The sequence below is a fragment of the Sciurus carolinensis genome, chromosome 11 (assembly GCF_902686445.1).
Source record: "Sciurus carolinensis chromosome 11, mSciCar1.2, whole genome shotgun sequence".
Classification (NCBI taxonomy): Eukaryota; Metazoa; Chordata; class Mammalia; order Rodentia; family Sciuridae; genus Sciurus; species Sciurus carolinensis.
In genome coordinates this window covers 68,950,846-68,968,485 of record NC_062223.1, presented here as the reverse complement: position 1 = coordinate 68,968,485, position 17,640 = coordinate 68,950,846, and the positions used below count along the sequence as shown (strand labels likewise).

General features: G+C 38.9%; 1 protein-coding gene and 1 long non-coding RNA gene across 15 annotated transcripts in view; one reads left to right on the top strand and one right to left on the bottom strand.

Moving 5' to 3' along the window:
* The window catches only part of Ppfibp2 (PPFIA binding protein 2), a 149,066-nt gene that overhangs the window by 25,338 nt on the left and 106,088 nt on the right, over positions 1 to 17,640 (top strand). For 13 of the 14 annotated variants that reach the window (XM_047516138.1, XM_047516128.1, XM_047516124.1 and 10 more), the window contains exon 2: positions 7,054 to 7,153. The exons of the other annotated variant lie outside the window; for it this stretch is intronic. In XM_047516138.1, coding sequence (XP_047372094.1) covers positions 7,090 to 7,153 — 64 coding nt within the window. In that variant the 5' untranslated portion in view covers positions 7,054 to 7,089. The remainder of the gene's footprint in view (positions 1 to 7,053; positions 7,154 to 17,640) is intronic. 14 annotated transcript variants of the gene reach the window in all.
* LOC124958266 (uncharacterized) overlaps positions 1 to 17,640 on the bottom strand; it is a 62,489-nt gene that overhangs the window by 1,857 nt on the left and 42,992 nt on the right. The window lies entirely within an intron of this gene.

Sequence of the window (17,640 nt, the reverse complement as noted above, 5' to 3'; positions counted from 1 at the left end):
CTCCTGATATTTTTAATTCTTTTGTTTGATTTTATTTTATTTTAATATTAGAGATAAAATACAGGGCCTTGAGCAGGTTAGACAAGTATTCTACCACTGAGCTATATCACTAGCCCTGATAGTTTTAATTTTGACCACTAGCAAATAGCCACACAATTTAAGGAGTCGATGATTATAAATTATTTGATAACACAGTTATCTCTCCACCTATGCACTGAAAACTCAATATTTTTATGTGTATCTCTTAAAATGTTTGTTCTGCTTCTTTCTTTCATTTGTTTGTTTTCGGTTGTCATTATCCAAAGACTTATGAGTTCCCTGTAAGTCCAGAAGGTGAGAATTCAACTCAGAAGAGCTTGGAAATTCAGTTTTTCCCTCTCACCCACAGGCACTTTTCCATCCATTCCATCTGCCAGTGCAATTTCAGTGAAATCGGTATGTGGTGTTTATCATAAGGATATGATTACTCTTGGTTTCTGTGGAGTTCTTTTGTTGTTTGTGTGGTTTGTTTTCTTATCATTGAATCAAACAATTCTTCACCAATTATACAGACCTTGCAGATATTCAGATACACCAGAAGTTCTGCCAGTTTCACTTATTGAAGAAACCTCTTTCTGAGCTTCAGGACTGGCTGTCCTTTTATGCTTATTGTATCACGGTTACCCTGGCATCTCCCTCGTGTCTCCTTTCTTATGCTCTGTGTCCTTGTGGTTTAGGTTTTTCAAAATAAACTCTTCTATAGTTGTTTGAGTGGGTAGCTAAATTAGATGTTTGGGTTCTATCTGCTATATTTACATGAGGTCTTCTTGACTTTTGACTATAACAATAAGATTTGCTTTAACTGATTTAAAGATGACACGTTAACATTCAGAGAAGTTAAATAAGTTGTGTAAGGACCCACGCCATTATGTGGCAGAGCCCAGATTTTAACTCAATTCTGGCTATACAACCTATGTTCTTGGTTGTTATAAGTTGGTATGGAATGTGATTAAGAATTCAGACATTGCCAGCAATTTCCTTCATTTTTCTCCTCTTCCTTAACACTCAAATGGCTTCTTGTTCTTATTATCCAAAAGAGAGACATCTCATATCCTTTTTATTTTTGGTACCAGGAATTGAACCCAAGGGTGCTTCACTCTGAGCCCTATCCCCAGTACTCCCTTTTTAATTTTTATTTTGAGAGAGGGTCTCACTCTGTTGCATAGGACCTTGCTAAGTTGTTGAGGCTGGTCTCAAACTTGAGATCCTCCTATTTCAGCCTCCTGAGTCACTGAGATTACAGGGGTGAGCCACCATGCCCGGCTCTTATATACTTTTTAGAGGTTATCTCCCAAGCTTAGGGATAACAAAAGATGTTTCTTTTTTTTTTTTTTTTTAACAAGATAACGATAGGATTTTTTTTTTTGATGTTTCTTAAAATAACCATTAAAGAGTAGCTGTGGTTTATGGGAGGCTTTTAAATTATGGAGGACTTTAGTTTCTTGTGATATGCTGCCACTTCTTTATCATCTATTGGCCATTTGGGGAAGGGAGAGGTATGAGGCAGTGGGGGTGGGCCCTTGATTGAGGGTCTTTCCCTACACCTTGCCTTCAATGCAGGGTTGCTGGATGCAGCTACTCAGGAGTCAGGTCCCAGCTCTGGCTTAGCTGTTTCCATGTATAGGATTGTCAGGGACTCCCAACTCTATTCCACACAGGATGTGTGAACCTAACCCAAACAACAATTCTAATTCCAATCACTTTATTGAGAGAAAAAAATTAGAAAATAGAATGGAAGTTTGTGACTCAGTGTGGTGGGATAAGTAAGGTTTACTTGACCCAGGCATATGTTGCCCAGTTATTCCTATTTCTGGTTCCTTTTGCTAAACGTGAAAGCAGTTAATATAGTACATGAATCACTGTTTGCATCAGAGCATGTCAGATGATGGATGGCAAATTGTGACTCTCTGAATTTTAGAATGTACATTGATCCTGCACCCCAATCATCTTAAGGTGCTAAATTGGCCTTTGTGAGGTGCAATTCATGTGGCCATGAGATCCATCATCACATATTGCAGTTCTAAAACATGACTGTTCGATTGGCTGGTTTTACAGCCAGAGAGGCATTTTCTCCCTGTCTGGCAGTAAAGAGGAGGGTAGTTTTGTCTTACTGGGAGCTGTAGCCTTAGTCACTCACAGGCAGGAAGATGACAGCATCCATAGAGGCCTGAGAATGAAGGGAGGGATGCATGATGAATGGACCACACCTTTGCTTTAACGGCATAACCTTTCCTTATCTTTGTGGCCAGAGATGAGCCCATCTCTTGGTATCAGCACACCTGCTCATTAGGGACAAATGCTGAGCTGTGTTAAGTGTTCAGAGAGATGATAACTGCTTTCGTATAACATAACAGATTTCACTGTACAAGCATGTTAAGAGCAACGTGCATCTCTATCCTGCTCCTCTCCTTCCTGGGCTGATTGGTATCCCTCTTTAATTCCCTATGACATACTGTCAATTATTTTGTTATCTGTGCTATGTCAGGCCTTGGATGGCTGCTAAAACTGTCCTTTCATTGGTAGGAAAAATAAGTTAAGTTCCACTTACCACTGTCAACTTTGACATCACCTTGAATTTCACTTGTCTCTAAATTTTGATGTGAATTCTGGCTCTTTCTTAGCCCCTTTGGATTGGTGCCTCTTTTGGATGCTGTCTCTGACTTCTTCACCTTCCTCCCTCTAGGAGACCTCCTGGCATATGATACATTTGCCTCTGAGACTTATAATATTGTATTCTAATAAGAAATAAAATATTTGATCTTTTTCCTGGCTCCTAACATACAGCTCCTAAAACCCTTGAATGAGGTTGAGAGAGCAACTTTTGTTATTCATATAAGCCCCTTTCAACCATACCTGAGTTTATGGTAATGAGGTGACACCTAAAGGATAAGGACTGAGTCCCAAATGATCCATCCATGTGATTAGAGGGTTAGAACTTTCAGCCCTAGCTCTAACCCTTCACTCTCCACCTTGGCGTTGAGGGACATAGTTGGAAATTGAGTTCAGTCACCAGTGATTGAATGAACAATGATTTAATCAATCATGCCTGTGTAATGAACTTTCCATTAAAAATCCTGAAACGGTTTGGAGAACCTGGAGGGTGGTGAACCCTTGAAAGTGCTGTGAGGTGCCTCTAGAGAAGGCACATAAGCTCTGCCTGTCCTCCATTCCCCTACACCTTGCCCAGTGTTTCTCTTCCTTTCGAGTAGCATTCCTTACAATAAACATAAAATGTTTCCCTGAGTTCTGTGAGCCATTCTAACAAATTATCCAATCTGAGGAAGGGTTTGGGAATCCCTGATTTATAGCTAGTCAGTCAGAAGGGAGACCTGGAGTTTTGATTGGCATCTCTAGTAGAGACAGTCTTGTGGGATTGAGCCCTCAACTTGTGGGATTTATACTAACTCCAGGTAGTGTCAGAATTGAATTGAATTGTCAGACCCAGTTGGAGTCCTTCAGACAATTTAAAAATTGCTTGGTGTAGAACAAAAACCCACACACGTTTGGTGTCAGTAGTATTGTAAGAATACAACACTATTATTGTGTTGTTTTTCAACTTTTTTCTTAAACTCTTTTCTTGAGGGAAGGGATTAACCCACCATGTGTTTTTTGCTGGTAGGAACTCTAACCTAGACAGTAGGAAAGAAAACTACTGTTAGCTGCCAGTGTGGGAAGGGCTCGTGAGATCATGGCTTCCCTGATCCAGTAAGATTGTGTTCACAGATGAGAGTAGGAGGGCTTACCACCCACGGTACATTCAGCTCTTCCATGTCTGATACACTGATGCCTAACAGGGCTGGCAGAAACTCCTTCTTACCCAGGTGTCCTACTGTCACCTCAGACCCAGCAGGTTGAGAACTGAGCTCATCAGCTCTGCCCTGAGCAGGTTCCCCAATCTCATTGGCCCAGCTCCTGAGTTGTGACTAGGATATACCTTTGACTCATGCTTCACTTCAGGCCAGCTCCCACGAGTCCACCCAGCTTTGTTTGCCAGGTATAAATTCATCACTGGGCAGAGGGCCCATGTTCTTTTGAGGCTCCTCTGTTGCAGAGCTTATGTTGTGGGTCCTTGGGGATTGGCACCTCCTAACTGCCCTCTCAACTTTCACCCTGGTACTGAGGCCCCAAGTGGGCCAGCCATAGTTCATCAGTGGGCCCAGTCTGCTGAAATAGGAGATCTTTCTTTTAAAAATATTTGTAGTCTTCCATCTGAGATTGCTTGATTTGTTACGCACTGGTATTCAGACCCCTGAAGTAGTGGGCGTGATTCCCAAGCTCCTTTTATTATTGCCCTTGTCCTGCTTATGTGAAACCTGTGGAAGGTTTTGACTCATCTTGAGCAGCTGCATGGTCCTGTATAATCTCAACCATTTTGACCTTAGCCAGCTCCATCCTGCCCTTACATGCTTCTCTGTCTTTCATGCACCACCCTATCTAGAATAGCATTCTCCTTATCTTCTGAGAAAACTCCTACTTACTCTTCAAGATTCAGGGAAACTGCATAGCTACCTCTAAAAGCACACCTAAAAGGGTGTCATAATTATTTGTTCATATTTCTGTCTTGTCTGTTAGACTGTGTGGTCCATGGTCCATGGAAGCAGGCACAAGATCTGATTTATCAACATTCCCCCAGTGACCAGTACACCAAGAGTTCAGGGGATGTTGGCTGCATGGATTTATCCATTTATTCACAAGTATTCATAAACTTCCTTGTGCCAGTCACCTTGCTAGATACTGAGAACAGAGGAAAATAAGGCAGACAGGGTCCCCCTACCTCCAAGTGGAAGCAAAAAAAGATAAGATAATTTGGAATTATTGTGCATCAAAGGGGCTGCTTTAGATTAGGAGCCTCTGGGGAGGCCTCTCAGAAAATACTTTGGAGCTGAGACCTGAAGGATAAGAATTGTCAGCCCTAGCCCTACAGAGAGCAGGGCAGTGAGTTCAGGGCAGAGGGGATGGCAGATATCCAGTAACAGGAAAGGAAATTGTCTTGGTGTATTTGTGAGCAGTCAGGAGACAATGCTGCCAGAGTGTGAGGATCCTGGGGACATGTGAGGTTGGCCTGCCAGACTCTGTAGTGAATTTTTGGTAGATCACAGTAAGGATTTTGGATTTTTTTTTCACAAGAGCAGTGGGGAATTTTTGGAGGGAAGTATTTCAGACTTTTAATGTTATGGCTGAACAAGGGGGAATCCGTTGATTTTGCCATTTCTGCTACCCCTCCTTTCCCTTCAGCCTCTTCTTATATCCCAACTCAAGCTTGCTCCCTTCTCATCCCAGATTTCTATACTGTGTTTACTCTGTAGCAGTCAGAGCTGCTCTTCTCACTTCACAGCAGTTCTGGTCTTTCTTTCAGTCTTATCTGGCTCCTTCCAGGAACCTGAGGTGCCCGTGGAGCTCCCAACCCCTGTGGGAGCTCCCATTATCATTCTCTTAAACTAACTGTGTACTAGTTCTGTCCCCAGGCTGAATGCCTGTTGTTTTTGATCCTTCCTTGGCCTTTGTCCTGTGAATCACTGCCCTGCTCCTCCACCTGCAGAATGGCTGTCTTCCTTGCCATGCTCAAGCAAACCAGACTCTTGAGCTTATCAGGGTTCAAGATGACACATATATGAGCTTCACAGGTTCCAAAGGGTTCTCTCTCCCTGGGCCCACCCCATTTTAGTTAAAGTCTCATCTTGTGAGCTGTGTTGGCAAAAATATGCCCTGAATTTCTCTCCTCGCTTAAAAAAACAAAGAATAAAAATAGGTAACTAATATTGTGTGCAAAGGAATGTGCTTAGTGCTCATTATGAAGACTTAATGATTAATTAATTCATGACATCAATCCTGTAAATTAGGTATTGTTATCCCCATTTTACAGATGAGGAAATTGAGGCTCAGAGATTACACAGTAAATGACAGAGCAGGGTCTGGACTTGGACCACAATTCTAGTGCCTGTGAACTTAACTGCTACTGTCTGGTACAGTCCAGCATGGTTATATGTGGTCCAGAAATCCTTATCTACACCATCTCCAGAGCCACTCCCATGTAGTATCCACTTTCTTCTCTTCACTCCAAAGGTCCAACTTTATAGGGAAAACCAGCAGAGATGCTCAGAACCATCCATTTCCTGGCCTCTGTTCTCCAAAGCACTGATGCCATTAGGCATACTCATGGGTTTTGCTGAATGAGCCAAGACTCCAGCTCCCAGTTTACAGATATGAGTTAAGTCTCTTAGAATTACAAATGCTGTTATAAGACCTTCCCCGATACTCAGGAAGCAAGAAAAATGAGACAAGGCTGCAAGAAGACATTTGAACTTTAAGAGGCGGAGTTGTCCAGAGATGGAAGCAGGTGCCTCTGGGTGGTGATGGGCAGTTCCCAGTCATTACTTACTGGACCTTTAGAGGGAAAATTCAGCATCAGGAAAGTGGCTGTTCCATGTATCCTGGGAGAGTTCCTCAGACCCAACAGGGTGAGATTCTGAACCTTGAATGGTGCTGGGTAGAGTGCATCTAAGGTGGTCAGACACAGTGTTCCTGGGACAGTATTCTCTTATATCATTGTGCCTGTGGCCTTCCTAGGCAGGACATGCTGGCCCATTTAGAGAAGGCAAAGTGGTAGTTGAGACCTCTCACCAGAATCACACCCATCCAAGGAAAGCATTGCAGGTGTGAGGCAAATGCATTTGTAAGACAGTGGAGCCTTCCCCAAAGGTGGTTAGAGCTTCTGCAGCTTGGAACTATCAGTAGGGAGAGATAACAACTGTGTCTTGCTGCTTCAAGTGACTTTGGAGAGCCCTAGTGACTTTTCATTATAGAAGTAAATGGGATCATGGACTGAAGATTCATGGAAAAAGAACACTTGTGCCAGGAGGGGAAGACCATAGAGATGTCAGAAACTATACTTCAGCTACTGGAATTCTTAATGGAAACGCATGGTGTGATGATGGATTTAAAGCATTTTGTGGTCTTCTGTGCATGGTGTGGAACTTATGTAACTTTTCCTTTGTTCTATATTTGAACTTTCAGTAACAGGAAGAAGAGACTAAGCAGACAAAAAGAGTCATGGCTTCTGATGCTAGTCACGCCTTGGAAGCTGCCTTGGAGCAGATGGATGGGATCATTGCAGGTACATTCAGGGGATCCCATTGACGGATCTTTAGTCTTCTACATCTCAGAAAAGGTTTTCTTACATTTGTTTCTTTTCCTTCCTTCCTCCCTTTCTCCTTCTCTCTTTCCCTCCCTCCCTCTTGCATAGAGAGAAACCCTTTGTTAGATTTATTTTAAAATAGGTTTATGGTATATGCCATCTCTCTCCTTTTTAATGTACAAACTCGCATATCTCATAGGAGTCTGTGATACATTGTGAGTGTACCACATGCACATATATAACTCTGTCACTGTTGGGATCATGACTGCAAGACAGTTTTGGTGCAATGAGATTGATTCTATTTAAAAATTTTCAGAGCACAGCATGACTTATTACAGCTGAGCTGAAATTCAAAACTGAGCAGACTTTGCCACCTAGTCAGTACTCACTTCCCCAGCTGTTCTCTAGTGTGTTTAGAAGATGGGAGGCAGTTTTGTACTGATTCATCTAATAACGAATGTTCTATATGCCATATTGATTTTTATACATCTCAAGTATTCGGTTTTAATTAGCCAGTAGGGGACTTCCTCTAGAAGAGATTCAGCAAAATTGTGGGTAATTTGAAAATATTGCCCATGGGGTGTGCTGACTGGTTAATTCCTTGAAGGGAGCAACCAGAAAGTTATATTGGTTATAACAAAATGTTTCCAAAAGGCTCCAGATCATCTTTCTGACCTTACATGGTATAGTTTAATAGTCTTTTTTGCAGACAGGGTATGCTTCTTTGGGACTTAACTCCATTCTGTGAGCAATGGTTGGAGGAAATGAGGGAAGAAGTTATGGGGCTGAGTGTAGCTTGACTCCAGGAAATGCTCAGGATACCTGACACTTCCCCTTTTCAGGCATTTGCTTTCTTCATATTGCAGAAATACATCTGACTCACAGAGGGCTCTGGGTGCTGGAGCCTGGGGTGAGGGAGGTTGTCTGCGTCTCACAGCTTCATAATGTTATGGGTGGCTCTGCAACATGGTCTGGCTGTCTTCTGTCAGGCTCTTAATTTCTTTGTGAACAAATGGGCCCTTGGGAGGCCTTGACTAATGTCCTGATTTTCAGTCTCCATAGATTAGGATGTCTTGTTCTAGGTTAGGATATCTGATGATTTACTGAGAAGAAACCACCAAGAGAATGGATTTCCTAGCCACACTTTTAGAAAGCCTGATTTGGAAGCTTCCAGAGGCCCACATGCATTGAGATAAGAACCATAGGATCAGACTCTCAGACTGGCTGAAGTGGTCAGAACTTCTAATCCCCTTGCTGAGGAGTAAGCCCTTGGCAGAGCTTTTGGATGGTATGAGGGATGAATGAGAAGACTGTCCTTTTCCCATTGTATTGCCTTTCTTCCTCTGGCAAAAATCAGTTGACTGTGCTTATGTGGAACTATTTCTGAGCTATCTATTCCATTCCACTGATCTATTCGTCTTTATTTATTTATGCTACTATCACACTATCACACTGTGTTGATTACTGTAGGTTTATAGTTTGTCTTAAAATCAGATCATGTCAGTCCTCCAACTTGGTTGTTCTTCAATATTGTGTTGGCCAGCCTGGGTCTTTCCCCTTCTCCTCCATAAAAGCTTTAGAATCAATTTGTCGATAGCCATAACATAACTTAACAGAATTTGATTGGAATCACACTGAATCTATAGATCATGTTGGGAAGAACTGATATCTTGACAGTATTGAATTCTGTAGGAATTAATGAGACACTTCCTAAAGAATGTAGCCTTTCATGGCATTGGTGCCTTTTCCTGTCTCTTAATTTCTCCATGCAGGCATTCCTAAAATAAGGAAAACCCCTTTATTTCTCTGAGAGAAGATTATGTGACTGGATCATAGAGGCCTGGCCTTGGCCCAGGATCTTCGACTGAGAATCTGAGAAGGGTGTGGAGGGAAGGGCCTTAGGTATAGGTTGTATGGAACCCAGGAGACCTAACCCACTGACCTTTTAGAACAAAGTGCTCCCTCCTCTTCCCATTTCCTTACTCCTCCATCCTGAATTCCCTTTGGACGGGCTCTCTGGACTTCTCTATCTAGAACAGGGCATTCTTTGGAGATTGGTACTTTGCAAATTGGTAGGGAGGAATACTGGTAAGTAGACTACAGGTGTTGGTTCCAATACTAGCTCTACAACAAGTTGTTCCCATGGTTTGTGCCCCAGTTTCCTCATATTTAAATGGGAATAATAATAGTACCCAAATTAGTGGGTTATTGTGTTGATCCATGCAAGGTTCTTGGTGAGCACCATAAAGTGTTAGTTCTTGATACACTAATGAAGGACAGGACTTCTTTATCATGTTAAGTCTTCCTTCTCTAAGACATGGTAGACGTCTCACATATTGAAGCACTTATGTCACCTGTCTGCATTTTGTGGTTTTCATTGTATGAGGCTTGCATGTTCATCAGTGGACTTTCTCAGGGCCTACAAGATTGATATATAGTTTTCTGAACTATAAATTAAACATTTCTGAAAATATAAATTAAATCACATCTCTCCCAACTCTCCAAAACTCTGTAATGGCTCGCCGTCTCAGGATAACATCTAAAGTCCTTACCATGGCCAGCAAGGTCATAATGTGATTTGGCCTTTGCTGGTTTTATGGCTACATCTCTTTGACTTCGCCCTGGCTTGTCTCATTTTTGCTACTTGTACTGTCTGCCTTGGGGCCCTGGTGCTTGCTGTCCTCTTTCCTAGAAAACTGCCCTCCAAATCCACTCAGATTTCTGCTGAAATGTCACCATATGAGAAGGCCTTCCCTGACTCTACCTAATATAGCATCCCTGCATTACTCTGTGACCTTATAACCTGTTTATATGTCTTTATAGCATTTATCATCACCTTATCTATTGTATTCATGTTAATCTCTTTGTTTATTGTCTGCTTCCTATGACAGAATTTAAATTCTATGAGGATAGAGGATCTCCCACTATCTCTCCAGTGCTTAGATTGTCCAAAGCACACAATAGGTATCTAATAAATATTTATCACATGTATATTTTATCTACTTTTGTGAATAGGATGTCCTTTTCATTGGGCAGGAGACCGATATTAGTTTCTGTGCCTGTCTTCTATTGGCTGTATAGTGAACCTTGTTGTTCAGAGTTGGACTATTGGGGTTTGAATCCCAGCTTAGCCACTTGTTGCTGGCTGTGAGATCTTTGTACACATTATTTAATTCTTCAGAGCCTCAGTTTCCTTATAGATAAAATAATACTAATAACACATGATTGTGAGAATTAAAATAGTGCACACTTAGAATAGTGTGTCTGACAGTAAGTGCTCATTTGGTCTAAGTTATTACTTGTTTAATTGATATTGGTATTAATATTATTTTTATCACCCTATGAAATGATGTGATATACTGTGTTTTTACATAGTGCTGATAAATAGCAATACTAAAATTTTCCTTTCATTTCTGGGTTGGTCTTATGTTGATGTGTGGGGCTGTCTATAGGAGAAAAGAGTTAAGAAGGAGTTGGATGATGTTTTGCTTTTGGTCATAATCCCTTTAGCTGCTGGTTTTATTCTTATTACACATTGTCCTTTCTAAGTCCCTTTGCTCAAAAGATAGCACAGCTAGAATAAAGTTTGAAACCCTGCCACATATTATGAGATCACATATTCTGCAGAAATTATATTTTTGTGTGAAGATTTAAATCTTCCTCATATTAATTTGAGATTGAATGACATCAGGCAGTGCCACCACACTATCAAAACACAATTGCTTTTGCATCTGTCAAAGTACTCAAGTACCCATGGACTGTATTTTCTCCTATTTTGAAAAAGCAATTAAAAAGCAATTTTCACTTATTTCAATGGAAGAAATGTTTATGGGCTCCTGTACCCCCCCAATTAGTAACCATTTAAAGAGAAAAAACAACAAAATTTCCCACTAAAATGGATATGATTTCCTCAATAATGATTATTAATAATCATAACACTAGATACAAGGAATTTCCCTTATTAATTTATATTATACTAGGTTGCTGTTAATTTTCTAAAACTCTTTCCAAGAAAACTGCATTTTGAGTATGTGAGATCAATATTTATGTAGTTAACTTCTAATGCAAAAAGTCTATTCCCCTCCCCCAATTCATGGGAACAATGCAGATGATTATCACTCCTATGAATAATTAGGCCATGCATACTCTGAGAGTATGTCTTAATGACAAATATGCCCCTCCAGAGCTACAGTGTGATGACTCTTCTCTCTAGGTGGCCAGTGACTTGGGATGTGGTGAGGGATAGAAATCAATTCTTTTAAATTCCAGAAGAAATGTCTTATAAGCATAAGTAGGAATATTAAATGACACTCCTTGTAAACTTGAATTCTTGAATTCTGAGTGGGTGTATGTTAGGCATGAATACTTGATTGGAACCCCAGGGTTTCATATCTGAATGTTGGGAAGAGATGATTATTAAAACCCCAAGGACCAGTGTCAATAATGATTTATTTCTAATATAAAAGACCACTGTTGATAGCTTCCCATAGAATGTTAACCTTTGATCTAATCTTTCTCCTCATTAGTTCTGTGATTCTGTCTGCAAATAACATGATAATTGAATTACACTGTTGACAGTTGATGCTGAACTATATATTGCCTAATTACATCCTTCTGGATGGCACAGAGCAACAACCACAAACATTAATTTTACATAGGCCTTAATTTGTGGACTAATAGATTCAATGGCTACTCCATCATACTACTCCTGGCATAGAACCAGAGAGCCACGTAGTCAGGACAGAGGGCCACTTATTTCTCTTTGCTGTGGCAGGAGGTTACTCATGCAGTTATCTAAAACCTGTACTTACCGAAGAGGAATAGTTAAAAGGAATCTGTTTTATGACAGTTAAAGAGGTTGTCCTGTGTAACCTTTCTGCCAACTCTGAGTGGTGTCTGGATTTATAAAAAAGAAAGGGAAAAAAAAGATTTTGTAGATTTAGAAAAAGTTCTGGTTGAGATTGAGATGATTCACCTTGGCCCATAAATGATGTCAACTATGTTGTTGATGGCCAATGGTGAGTCCCTGCTCTGAACAGTCCATCATCTTGTTCACCACTTCTCTCAGGAGGATCAACATAGAGCAGTTATCAGAAACAGTTGTGGAATGTACACTTGCCCGTTTTCATTCAGAATTTAGTTGAGAGAGCCCTGCCATGACTGTTCAGAAGAGTGTTGAAGTGGAGGATACAGGTGTGTAGGGGACTGAGAGGTCAAAGACTGCCATTTGTATAAATAGGGGAGAATGGCACACCGTTTGGCACCCAAAATTCCATTTTCTCCTTTGTTGGCAGAGCCTGCCTGCCCACCTCTCACTCTTGGATATAACTGTGGCCTCATTTTCTATTGTCTGAGAGAGTTTGGATAACACTGGAATTATTTATTCCTTAAATACTTGTTATAGTTACAGGTATAGGAATTGACATGCAAAATCATATGGACCTACTGTTTCTCATTGGAGAGTTGTCTTTTTTCATGGTTTTTTTTAATTGGTGCATTAGTACATACTGATGGGATTTTTTTATTACATATTTGTGTCTGCACATAGTCCAGTATTACTCACAGCACTTCCCCCTTCTCTACCAATCTTCCACCCCTTGGACCTTTTCCTCTACTGATCTCCCATGGCAATAGGAAGACATGAAAAGCTTATTTCATTTTGTGCTACTAAACAGAACACCTGAGAGTGGGTGACGTACAAAGAAAAGAAATTCTTTCTCACAGTTCTGAGAATTCCAATATTAAGGTGCTGGCATCTGACAAGGCCTTCTTGCTGTCATTCCATGGCAGAAGGCAGGAAGGCAAGAGAGCATGCATGAAGAGAGAAGGGATGGGGGCACAACTAGAAATGCACTTCCATGATAAAGGCATTAATCCATGATGGCACAGCCCTTATGACCTAGTTACTCCTTAAAAGTGTCATCTCTCAATCCTGTTACATGGGGATTAAGTTTCCAACACACAAATTTTGGAGGGCACATTAAAATCATAGCAACTACCTAATTGCTCTTGATTTTGTTGGGACTTCTTTTAAGGACTGATATGTGGTCAGTTTTGGGAAAATGCTTTATATGTCCTTTAACAAAATGTGCTCTTTAGTATTTTATGGAGGAGAGCATTATTCTCAAATATTATCACTTCATTTTTATCTTCTTTTAGGTCTCCTGGATCTATTATTTCCCAAGAGAGATGATTATGATATTCTGTCTTTTTTACACATTGTGGGATTTGGCTTTGTTAATATTTGTTTAGGATTTAAAGTTCATCAGTGAGACAGCCTGCACTTTTCTTTTGTGGTACTCAGGATAGTTATATTGTACAGTTTGGGGGAGGGACCAACCATTCTGATCTGAAAGTTGTTCTGACAGGCTTTCCTCATAAAGTGAGCTGGGAAGCCAGCCCTCTTTTTCTATACTAAACAACGGAGTTTGTTGGATTAGAATTATTCAGATTTTGAATTTTTGATAGAATTAACTTGTAAAAACATTTTACCTAATATTTTCTCTGTTAAAACAATTTAAAACTATTCAATTTCTTGCTTTCTTACTGGGGATTGAAACCAGGGGTGCTTTACCAGTGAGCTACATCCTCAGTCCTTTTTATTTTTTATTTTGAGACAGAGTCTCAAAAAGTTGCTGAGGATCTCACCAAGTTGCCCAGGTTGGCCACAGACTTGCAGTCTTTAAAGAATAATATTTTCTTCCTTTTTAATAATATCTGACTCCTAAAGAATGTTTTAATTCCTATTATTGACATATCTTTACATAATTTTTATTAGGATTCTAGTATAATCATAATTTATATTCCTTAAATTATTGGATTTTTTAAAACTAACAACATCCATTTTGTTTAACTGACAATTTTAATAAGTTCTCTGATCATAGTTGGTTCTTCATCCCATTCCTTTTGCTTTATGGCATTTCCTCTTTCCCTTAAAATTCTTTCAGTATGCTTGTCAGTAATAAATTATTAATCATTCTCTGAGATATGTCTCTAAATGTTTTTAATCTTGAATTGTAGATTAACTTGTATAGACAAGTGGGTTGGTAGCCACTTGTAGTTATTATTTTATGGTCATTGGGATTTATTGCTAGTGAAAAGTCTGTTGACTGACTAGGTCTTTCCTCTGCTTCTGGTTCCTGTGAAGTTTCTTCTTTATCTCTGGTATTCTTCCATTTCACTATGTTGTTTCTAGGGTAGATTCATTTTGATGTATCTTTTTGGGACTCATTGTGTATCTTTAAACTGAGAGGACTCAAATTTTCCATTCTGAAAAATCCATAGTCATTTTCTCCTCCTCTGTTGGCTCTGTGTCATCCTGTGAATTCTTCTGGAATTCCTGAAGAATTGTGTTGGATAACGTCATACTGTCTCTCATGTCTCCTAACCCTGCTTCCTACTTTCCACTTGCATCTCTCTCTGCAGAACTCTGGGTGAATTCTTCAGGTCTACCATCTTCTCCAGTAACTCTCTCTGCTATTTAACCTATCCACTTAATACTTAATTTAATTGGCTGCATTTTTTATTTTGGTTTGTGTTTGGTTCTTTTCAAATTTCCACATTCTTTTCTCACACTTCCCTTTTCTTTCATTAAGGTTTCTGTTCCTTTTCTTTCCCCTTTAATTATGTAAAAAAAATCACATAGGTCCCAATATATTCCCAAATAGACAAATACATACTCATAATATTAATATGTTGACTTAGTTACATGTATACACTTTCTCTAACAAACTATTTGTCATTATGAGAGTTATTTTAAAAATAACAGCAACATTTTAAATGGCAAGGCTTAAGAGAACATTGTCCTCACTTACAAGTTGTTTTAAATGCAGCACTTTGAAAATTCACATGTGATGCCATCAGCAGATATTTCCTCTGAGACCAAGAACCCCATTTACATGATTCTTTAAAAGTTTATGTTATATGGGGCTGGGGATGTAGCTCAGTTGGTAGAGTGCTTGCCTCACAAGCACAAGGCCCTGGGTTCAATCCCCTGTACTGCAAAAAAAAAAAAAAAAAGTCTATATGTCTGTATTTCTGAGTTGTACAAGATATATGCCTTCTATAAGTGAAGTAGACAAAGTTGTGCTACAAAAATAAATAGTCCTAAAATGTCAATACTTTGAAACTACTTCTTGCACACACTACAAGTTCCCTCCAGATCTGTGGAAAGTTCTGGTCCATGTCATATCTACTCTGAGACATGGGCTGACTCAATCTTCACCATTGCTAGCAGCCAGGATATTGGGAATTGCAGAGTAGCTCTTAGGCTTTCTCCCAGGAGTGACACGTTTCTTCTGTTTATTGGCCAAAGTAATCATATGGCTATGAATAACTTCAAGAGGCAGAACTATGAGCTCAAGTGGAGGAAAACCAAAATATTTCTGTATAATCCTATGGTCTACCACATACATACTTCTTTGCTTTTGAAAGTGATAATTAAAAGACTTTCAATAAAATTCTATATTTGTATTTTATGTGGTCCTATCCTCAAAATAATCACTAAATCTATTTTAAATTTTGACTTCTGTGCTTTAAAATAAAAATTCTCAGGTGACTCTATGCACATCAAAAACTAGCATTGATTGAGGTGATCTTCTAGTGCAATGGTTTCAACTTAGGCTTCATTTTAGAATCATCTGGGAAATTTTTTATGATCAAGGTCACTGTTTTTAGACCAAATAAATTAATATCACTAGAGGTGGTAGGACCCAGACATCTGTAGTTTGTAAAACTAACTCCCTAGGTGATTTCAATATGCATTCAATGTTAAAAATCTTTGTGTTAATCTGTCTTAAATAGACTCTAATGTCATGTATAACTTTAAAAGAATAAAATTTAAGCAAAAGAAAAAATAATGATCAATGTTGTTCAAAATAATAAAATGCCTCAGAGAGAAGCATTTTTGGGATTTGAATGAAGGTTGAACCACTATTTTCTGAGAAATAATTTTTGGGAAAAATAACCTTGTCTTATAAACAGACATAACCAATATGAATCTATTGTCTTATTTATATTGTTCTGTTAATCCCAGGATTAGGGCCCATGTTTTCTTATTTGTTGTATATGGTTACCTTGTTTTGACTTATCTCCCCCTGTGGTTGTAAACTTTCATAGGAGCCAGTTGTCTACAGGGAATGTGTGTGGAGAGTGGAATTGACACCTTCTGGGAGATTCTACCTTTGTTAATTCTGAGCCTTAAGAGTTCCACCATTCTGGACCATTGTGTGTCTGGGCCTTACTCTCAGATTACTGCTCTCAGGTGGGCCACTGAAGCCTCACACTTCAACATTATCTGGGTCTTTGGCCCTGGGCTACTCCAAAGTCAGCTTGACCTTATTTCACCATTGAGTTTGTTCTTTGTTTTTAGCAACCAAGGTTTTCATTTTTTCCTTAAACTTGGCTCTACAGTAGAAAAAAAATGTTATCTTTTTCTTTTTCAGTTTGTCTATTTGTTTATTGTGTGTGAAGGAGACTCCTGGTGGCTGGGTATGCTCTGTTGCCAGAAGTTTCCCCCTCAGCAGTGCCTGCTTTCTTCCAGTAAATCATGTGGCCTGCCTGGCCTGAGATTTTCTAAAATGATTGTTTAAACAGAAGTTATTTAAACATTCACCTATTCAGAGATATTTTTCCCCAACTTTTTCACAATTAAGATTAGATTGTTCTTTTATATTAATCTTTGACAACATGTCTGATTGTGTTTCCTTAGGTTAGGTTTCTAAAATTGGAATTACTAGGTCAAAAGGTATGAATATTTTTATTGTCTCTTGCCAAATTGCTTTTTAGAAAGAGTAGGCCAATTTTTTGTGTCTACTGATAGGATATGGGGATATCCTTCTTACTGCATGCTTACCAACATTGATCATTATATTTTCTTTTTCTTAAATTTTTATTCTTTTTAGTTATACATGACATTAGAGTCTATTTTGACATATTTGTACAAACATGGAGTATATCTTATTCTAATTAGGATGATCACTATATTTTCAACTTTAATAATTTCATGAGTGAAAAACAATATAATTTTATATGTCCTGTTTACTAGTTAGAAAACATTTTCTTTGTGTATTATAATTTTCTCTTTGTTATTTTTCCAGAGTTGCTTATATAAAATCCTTATAACTATTTTGTATGTGAGAGGTAGATTGGACATTTTCTTATTGATGTATAAGGTCTCTTTTTACTTGAAGGATATATTGATCTTTTGTTATGATTGTTAAAAGTAGAATTTTCAGGTTATAATTGTCTTTTACTTGTTTTTAATGTTCTAGTAGTTAATTCTATGTAGTCAAATGTAATGTTCTGTTTTGCTTAATTACTGTTTTTTCTGTAAAAATCTTTCTCTAATCCCATTTTGATCTATATTCTTTTTTGAATTTTAATATTTATATATAATCCTTATTTCAATTTTATTTTTGTACGTGTTATACAATAAAGATCTTATTTTGAGGACTGGGGATGTAGCT